The sequence below is a fragment of the Moschus berezovskii genome, chromosome 14 (assembly GCF_049115385.1).
Source record: "Moschus berezovskii isolate FMDL1 chromosome 14, NW_MosBer_1.0, whole genome shotgun sequence".
Taxonomy (NCBI): domain Eukaryota; kingdom Metazoa; phylum Chordata; class Mammalia; order Artiodactyla; family Moschidae; genus Moschus; species Moschus berezovskii.
In genome coordinates this window covers 42216283-42225680 of record NC_142473.1, presented here as the reverse complement: position 1 = coordinate 42225680, position 9398 = coordinate 42216283, and the positions used below count along the sequence as shown (strand labels likewise).

General features: G+C 38.5%; 1 protein-coding gene across 1 annotated transcript in view; it reads right to left on the bottom strand.

The window, feature by feature from the left end:
• Positions 1-1243: 1243 nt before the first annotated feature.
• Positions 1244-9398, bottom strand: part of CYP2R1 (cytochrome P450 family 2 subfamily R member 1) — a 28078-nt gene continuing 19923 nt past the window's right edge. The window contains exons 4-5 of the mRNA XM_055423328.2: positions 7920-8249; positions 1244-4985 (exon numbers count right to left, since the gene is read on the bottom strand). Of these exons, the coding sequence (XP_055279303.2) occupies positions 4810-4985; positions 7920-8249 (506 nt within the window). The 3' untranslated portion in view covers positions 1244-4809. The remainder of the gene's footprint in view (positions 4986-7919; positions 8250-9398) is intronic.

Sequence of the window (9398 nt, the reverse complement as noted above, 5' to 3'; positions counted from 1 at the left end):
AAATCAATTTCTTACGATGATTAAAATTCTCTTTCTGGAAAGAGATGTAACTTTATGAACATTAAATTTGAAATGCAGAAAATTTTCATTTATCACAAAATATTATTTTTAGTGTTCCTCCCAACATTATCAAAAATTTCAAACAAACAGAAAAGTTGAAAGAATTATAGAAGAAACACCCTTAAACAGTCTAGATGCTAGAATTAACATTTTCCTATATTGCTTTATCACATCTTGATCCATTTACCCTAATTCCCCTCTTTCAGCCTTATTTTTTTCAACCATGCATGTAAAAGTGTAAAAACCATTAACTTGGGGTCATACAAAACAGATGGTGAGCCAAATTTCACCTGTGAAGTATAAAATTGTTGACCCTTGATTTAGCATATGGATTTTTTAAAAAAGGATACACCCTATATTTTCTATTGTCTAACTCATTAATTCTTGCTTATCCGGAATTCGTCATTTCTTCCTTCTACTTTCCTTTGGTTTGCTGTTTTTCTAATTTAAAAAAAGCATGCCTAGCTCATCCTCAAGATTTATTTTTTCATCTAAACAAGTACATAGGGCTATGAATTTTCTTCTGAAGACAACTGCAGCTGTATTCCATACATGATGTTTTTATCATGTTTTCTAGAAATTCTCCAATTATTGTTTGCATTTTCCCCTTGTCCAGTGATTATTTTACAATTTTAATTTCAAGATGCGAAGGCAATTTTGGTTTTATTATTGTTATTAATACCCATTCTTATTATCTTATGTTCAGATAATGAAATCTGTAATATTTATACTTGTGAAATTTTTCAAAGTTCAACTTTTGATACATTGAATGGTCAATTTTCATCAACATGTATAAAAATGGCATACTCTATTATCAGATATAAAATTTGATGTGTATTCCTCAGTTCTACCTTACTGATTATGTAGTACAGACGACTTTTTTTTTGCCTCACTATAGGGCAGGCAGGATCTTAGTTCCCCAACCAAGGATTGAACCTGTGCTCCCTGCAGTGGAAGAGTGGAGTCCTAACCACTGAACAACCAGGGAATTCTTAGTGTATAGTCTTCTTTATCTTCATTTTTTGAGATCCACTTGATTTGTCTTAGGCTGAGAGAAGTGAATTAGTTTCTTAGTATTAATATACATCCATAAATTTTTCCTTGTACTTCTTGCCATTTTTGCTTCATTAAAGATGCTTTTTGGTGCAATAGTTATTCATAATTATTATAACTTCTTCTAGAATCAGAGTCTTTAGGATTAAAGAGTGAATTTCTTTGTCTTGCTTATGCTTTCTGCCTTGAATTCTACCTTGTTTTATTAAGATCATGAGTCATGTTTTCTACTTGCATTTGCCTGGTATGACCTTACTCATCCTTATATTCTTTTTTTTTTTAGATGTCTCTCATATACAACATAACTATATCATCAAGTTATCTCTGTGATACAATTTGAATACGGTTTTAATAGGTAAGATAAGCCTATTTAGTTCTCTCATATAATCTGTTCTTTATTACAATATTAATTTTAGTTCTCCTGACATTTAGGAAGGCTTGTATTTTTTATTTTTTTTGCGGGCCTGCACTTCTGATTTAGTGGTCATCTTTATGTTTATACCTTTATATAATATGTTTGGATAATATCTGCTTCTCCTCTAACCGTGTCCTCCAGTACCCAATTTTAAGCAGTATTACTACCATTTACTTTTGGGCTCTTAAATTTACTCATTTACTACTTGATTTGTCAAATTATATCCTTTGACTTCGCACTATTATACATGAAGCAGTGAAATATATTCTACTTTCCACCTTTTTTTCTCTCATTTATTTTTGTTAGATACATTATTTCCACACTGTCAGAGTATAAACTTTTACGTATTATTTTGTTGCACTTATTCCAACCTTTGTTTTAGTCTTAGTACTACAGTTAAATATATTCAATTTTTAACACTAGCCCTTTTGCTGATGTTTCCCCAGTCATCACTTGGTTGACTGAAATGTGCCCTCCTACCTGATTAATCATTTGGGTTATGCAGAACTTTAGGTCCAAAATCAGACCAAATTAAGGGGCTGCCAATCGACAGCTCCAATCCCTGTGTAGGAGCACCACTACCTCCCAGACATAATATTCAATTTATTCAGACGTTTACTTTAGCACTGGGAGCACATTCGATAGCTGCACAAACAAGAAGGGAAAGCAGGGTGAGGACAGGAGCATCAACATGATTTCTTTCCACTCTTGCTGTCCTTATGAACTACTCTCCTTGGCCACTTGCTTTTTCCATAATCAGCTGTGAAGAATGAGCTCCTATCTCTACCTCAGGCTTTGTCTATGCATGGTCCTATCTGAGGTTCTTTCAATACAATCCCATTTACATTCCATCTTTTAGAACCTGGACGTAGCTGATTCACTAATATATCCCTCCAACCCCATCATCAATGCCTTTATCCCTTTTTCTATGTATTTCTATCCTTATGGTTATTTCAGTAGCACTTGTTGAGAAGAAATAAGCATGCCTGGTTGCCATCTTGAACCATAAGTGAATTCTAACATTTTAAGTTAGTAGCTCACCACTGACTGATCAGAGAGAAGGCATTCTCACTATAGTAGATCGATAGTCTGTTACCATGTAGTTCCAAAAAAGAAATATTGTCCATTATGGATTACTTACTAAATTCATGTTAATTTATATTTTTCTAAACTTGCAGTATTTTATTTTTACCAGTTATTGGCTGAAAATAGTCAAGAGTTGACAGTGTGAAAACAACTTTATGAACTGTAAGTTCAGTTCAGTTGCTTATATGAACTATAAAGCATAGTATAAATTATTGGGTGTGAGTAAAAAGAATAAGAGATGGTCTGATGACCTCCTGACAAGAATGTGCATCTTACAAAGAAGCTCCTTCATCCCTCTTCAGAAGAGAAGAGAATACACAAAAAGAAGCACCTGGTACAGGGCCACAGTTCTTACCTCATGAATGTGAAATGCCTAGAAGGGTGTTAAGATCACCACCACTGTTAACAAGGTGACTCTGGCACAGTCAGCAGGACTCCACCAGCCCACAGCAGGAAAAACAAGGCTTACAAAAGGATATTCCTTCAGATGGAAGCACTAAAAGCACTCTGAATCAGGATGAATGAGGAACCATCCCAATAAACAGTTTAGATTAAAAAAATACATAGATGAGGTGAAAGAGGGCCATGCTCTTCATTTCCCTGTCTGAATGCCTACTTCTTTGGCCATAAAATGAGCACATCAAGTGAGATTAGACCTCTTCTAACATTAACAAGTTTTGAATCTATATATTTAAATCATTTTCATCAGGTTTGTACTGATTAGGGAAAATACAACATTTCCTTAGATGCAACGTAAAGAAAATAAACAGCATATATATATATATATATATCTCACGTTTTATTAATCCAGTCATCTGTTACTGGGCACTTGGGTTGCTTCCATGTTCACAAGACAGGTTTTTTTGTTTTTATTTTAGTTTTTTGGCCATGTATCACGTGGGATCTTGGTTCCCTGACCAGGGATTGAACCTGTGTCCCTTGCATTGGAACCACAGAGTCTTAACCACTGGACCGACAGGGAAGTCCTAAGACATAGTTTTAATGGGTGGACACATAGCTTAGTTAGGATCTATGGGATACAAAGAACAGTTTTAAGGGAACATCTGAAAAGCTCCCTTGCTCTCCCCAAAACAATCCAAGCTCAGTATCTTGAAAGGACATGCGCAAAGAACATGTACTTCCATAAGTCAGCCTAAAGATAAAAGTAGTATCATCTGGAAAGCAAGCTTGAGGGATGTGAAGAAACAGGATCTTTATTACACCATGAAGCATTTAGGTCATGCTACCTGTCAATTTTAAATACATTATTATATATCATTATCATATCATTATTCTATATCATCAGTTCAGTTCAGTTCAGTCGCTCAGTCGTGTCCGACTCTTTGTGACCCCATGAATCACAGCACACCAGGCCTCCCTGTCCATCACCAACTCCCGGAGTTCACTCAAACTCATGTCCATCGAGTCGGTGATGCCATCCAGCCATCTCATTCTCTGTCGTCCCTGTCTCCTCCCACCCCCAATCCCTCCTAGCATCATACTCTTTTCCAGTGAGTCAACTCTTCGCATGAGGTGGCCAAAGTATTGGAGTTTCAGCTTTAGCATCAGTCCTTCCAATGAACACCCAGGATTGATCTCCTTTAGAATGGACTGGTTGGATATATCATAGGGACCCTCATATGTAGGAAGAACGATTTAACTCTTATGAAACTATAGTAGGGAGTAAGACTTTAAAGTATTAGCCGGTTTTATATTAAATATACTGTATAAATATATATTGTCATCTATCACTGTGTCTAATAAAATACCTCTGTAGTCCAAACTCACTTATTTGGGTTTTAATTTCTTTAGTCCACTAGGAAACTGGACTGGATTGTGTGGTAACACAATCTATTAATGACAATACCTGATTAGAAAGGAGGTAGCACTGGCATTTGAAGCAAATAGATCAGAAAGGAGCAAGCTGAAGTCAAGAATGGATGACAAGGTACCTGGTGCTCAATAGTACCCTTCTTAGTACCTTAAGCAAGAGCTGCCATTTGCACCTCTGTTTTCCTCAGATAATTCCACCTTATAAGTCATAAGACTTAAACAATAGCTAATGCATATTATTATGGTCGTATTGTTTTCAAAGACACATCTCTGTTCATTTGGTTTTATGATGCTGTGATTCCTGTCCAAACACAGGGTGAGGGTGAGGCAAACAGCTTGTTCCACAAAACATCTGTGTACTTTCAGCGTCTTTCTGCACAGATGAGGTAGGGCTGGGGTTGCAATGTCATGCCTAACCTGGGCTTCAGATTTGGAACCAGTTCATGTGGAAAATGCAAATGAAACTTCTGAAGCAATGTTGTGAAAAACAGGAACATTTCCATCCGAGCCAGCTGTTCTCCAAGACAATGTCTTCTCCCTAAACAGAAAGCAGGCATAATAGTTTTCTTAAATTATTTACCAAAACTTATGTTTAATAAATATCTTTCAGGAATTCTGGTATTTAAAGAATGTTAGAGGAAGTTAAGTGGGCCTTAGGAAGCATCACTACGAACAAAGCTAGTGGAGGTGATGGAATTCCAGTTGAGCTATTTCAAATCCTAAAAGATGATGCTGTGAAAAGTGCTGCACTCAATATATCAGCAAATTTGGAAAACTCAGCAGTGGCCACAGGACTGGAAAAGGTCAGTTTTCATTCCAATCCCAAAGAAAGGCAATGCCAAAGAACGCTCAAACTACCGCACAATTGCACTCATCTCACACGCTAGTAAAGTCATGTTCAAAATTCTCCAAGCCAGGCTTCAGCAATATGTGAACTGTGAACTTCCAGATGTTCAAGTTGGTTTTAGAAAAGGTAGAGGAACCAGAGATCAAATTGCCAACATCCACTGGATCATGGAAAAAGCAACAGAGTTCCAGAAAAACATCTATTTCTGCTTCATTGACTATGCCAAAGCCTTTGACCGTGTGGATCACAATAAACTGTGAAAAATTCTGAAAGAGATGGAAATACCAGACCACCTGACCTGCCTCTTGAGAAATCTGTATGCAGGTCAGGAAGCAACACTTAGAACTGGACAATGGAACAACAGACTGGTTCCAAATAGGAAAAGGAGTATGTCAAGGCTGTATACTGTCACCCTGCTTATTTAACTTATATGCAGAGTACATCATGAGAAATGCTAGGCTGGAGGAAGCACAAGCTGGAATCAAGATTGCCCGGAGAAATACCAATAATCTCAGATACGCAGATGACACCACCCTTATGGCAGAAAGTGAAGAGGAACTAAAAAGCCTCTTGATGAAAGTGAAAGAGGAGAGTGAAAAAGTTGGCTTAAAGCTCAACATTCAGAAAACTAAGATCATGGCATCCGGTCCCATCACTTCATGGCAAAGATGAGGAAACAGTGGAAACAGTAGCTGACTTTATTTTTTTGGGCTCCAAAATCACTGCAGATGGTGACTTCAGCCATGAAATTAAAAGACGCTTACTCCTTTGCAAGAAGGACTAGCCTAGACAGTATATTAAAAAGCAGAGACATCACTTTGCCAACAAACGTCTGTCTAGTCAAAGCTACGGTTTTTCCAATAGTCATGCATGGATGTGAGAGTTGGACTATAAAGAAAGCTGAGGGCCGAAGAATTGATGGTTTTCAACTGTGGTTTTGGAGAAGACTCTTGAGTGTCCCTTGAACTGCAAGGAAATCCAACCAGTCCATCCTAAAGCAGATCAGTCCTGAGTGTTCATTGGAAGGACTGATGTTGAAGCTGAAACTCCAATACTTTGGCCACCTGATGCAAAGAACTGACTCACTGGAAAAGACCCTGATGCTGGGAAAAATTGAAGGCGGGAGAAGGGGATGACAGAGGATGAGAGGTTGGATGGCATCACTGACTCAATGGACATGAGTCTGAGTAAATTCTGGGAGTTGGTGATGGACAGAGAGGCCTGGCGTGCTATGGTCCATGGGGTCGCAAAGACTTGGACATGACTGAGCAACTGAACTGAACTGAGAGGAAGTTATGTTTATTAAAGGATTTTCTTAAGCCCCAAAGAACAGAAATGGGCCCAAGCATTTTGGTTCCCAGGGCCCATTTTTTACCTTCTTCTGTCAGGTCATGTACTTTTGTAAGCTCATTAGTTTCACTCTCTGCTTCCTTTGCAACGGAGCCTGAGATATGCCATGAAAGATCTAAGGTGTGACCCTTAGTTCTATTGACCCGGGAGAAGTTCATTTCATGTCAAATGACTGTATGTGTACCCTTCCCCAGTGAAAAGATTTCTCCAAGCCATCTTCCATGGGTCTTGTGGTCTGTGTACTTTTTCACAGGAGACACAATATTTTTGGAGATAAGGTATAATAATTAAAAGTTAGGAGAGCTAGATTCCAGTTTCACTTCAAATTATGATGCCATTCCTGTCCCTGGGTCTCAGTTTCTCAAGGTGCCTGTTACTGACTTCCAGCTTTACAAATCTTTGATTACAAGTCAAAATTCACAAACAAGAGAGTTTCAAAAAAAAGCCGGAGCTTCTCAACCGTTACTTTCTAGCTGCTTAATTATGCCTTGTTTATTTGAGTAGAAACAGGTGTTCAGTCAGTTCAGTTCAGTTCAGTCGCTCAGTCGTGTCCGACTCTTTGCGACCCTATGAATCACAGCACGCCAGGCCTCCCTGTCCATCACCAACTCCCGGAGTTCACTCAAACTCATGTCCATCAACTCAGTGATGCCATCCAGCCATCTCATTCTCTGTCGTCCCCTTCTCCTCCTGCCCCGAATCCTTCCCAGCATCAGAGTGTTTTCCAGTGAGTCAACTCTTCGCATGAGGTGGCCAAAGTACTGGAGTTTCAGCTTTAGCATCAGTCCTTCCAATGAACACCCAGGACTGATCTCCTTTAGAATGGACTGGTTGGATCTCCGTGCAGTCCAAGGGACTCTCAAGAGTCTTCTCCAGCACCACAGTTCAAAAGCATCAATTCTTCGGCGCTCAGCTTTCTTCACAGTCCAACTCTCACATCCATACATGACCACTGGAAAAACCATAGCCTTGACTAGATGGACCTTGGTTGGCAAAGTAATGTCTCTGCTTTTTAATATGCTATCTAGGCTGGTCATAACTTTCCTTCCAAGGAGTAAGCGTCTTTTAATTTCATGGCTGCAATCAGCATCCGCAGTGATTTTGGAGCCCAGAATAATAAAGTCTGACACTGTTTCTCTCCTGTAAGAGTCAATGCTGTTTTCAGAGTTCATACAACATTCATACAACAGAATGCTTCATATTAAGATGTTATACATAATGAATCATCACTATACTTTGTTCTAAAGTTAAGCCCCTGTGAAAAAGCTTTCTTACCTAGGGAAAAGGGAACCAAAGCTTCCTTCTTGGCAAAATATCCACTGCTGTCCAGAAATCGCTCTGGATAGAATATTTCTGGGTCTCTCCAATACTTTTCGTCAAAGTGTACAGAATAAAGATTTGTGATTACTGTTGTGCCTTTAGGAATGGAATAACCACGTACAACTGCATCCTCAGAGGTTGCATGGAAAATCCCTAATGGCACTATGTTACAGAATCTTAAAACTTCATGCAAAACTGCCTCGGTATAAGGCATTTTGCACTTGTCATCCCAAGAAGGCTTCCCACTGGGTCCTATAATTAAATCAATCTCTTTCTGAACTTGTCCTGTAAGAGAAAAAGTGTTCCCATTATTATTCAATTCTTAGAATTATATGTAAAGTAACCTCTCTTTAGGATAAAACAAACGATAACCAGCCAACATGGTATGGGTACATTCAGATTCAGATTTTTCATTATCTGGGAGTTCTATTTAAATACATGCCACATATCTTATACAACCAGTACCTAAGACTACAAGTAACTGTGTTGTGAAACACACATTATAGGTAATAAAAATTAAACAAATCTAGAATTAGAATAACATTACTCTCATCAAGTAAAAGAATGAAGCATTAGAAACTTAAATTAAAAAAAACCAGGGTTGGTAATGTTCATTGCAGCACTATTTACAACAGTTAGGCCATGGAAATAACCCAAATATCCATCAACAGATAAATGGATAAAGTTGTGATATATATATATATATACAATGGAATATTACTCAGTGAATAAAAGGAACATATTTGAGTCTGTTCTAATGAGGTGGATGAACCTAGAGCCTATTATACAGAGTGAGGTAAGTCTGAAACAGAAAAACAAATATTGTATATTAATGGATATATTTGGAATCTAGAAAGAGGATACTGATGAACCTATGTGCAGGGCAGCAATGGGGACTCAGGGGCTTCCCTGGGGCTCAGACAGTAAAGAATTTGCCTGCAAGGCAGGAGATCTGGGTTTTATCCCTGGGTTGGGAAGATCCCTGGAGAAGGGAATGGCTACCCACTCCAGTATTCTGGCCTGGTCAATTCCATGGACAGAGGAGCCTAGCAGGCTACATACAATCCATGGGGTCACAAAGAGTTGGGCACAACTGAGTGACTTTCACTTTCAATGGAGACACAGACATGGAAAACAGACTTGTGGGTACAGGGTTGGGGGTAAGGAGAGGGTGGGACAAATGGAGAGTAGTATGGAAACATATAGACTACCACATGTAAACAGTCAGTGAGAATTCAAATCTGGGCTCTGTAACAACCTAGAGAGGTGGGCTGGAGTGGGAGGTAGGAGGGAGGTTCAAGAGGCAGGGGACATGTGTTTACCTATGGTTGATTCATGTTGATGTACGGCAGAAACCAACACAATATTGTAAAACAATCATCCTTCAATTAAAAATAAACAATAATTTTTAAAAAGCCAGGGTTGGGACTTTCC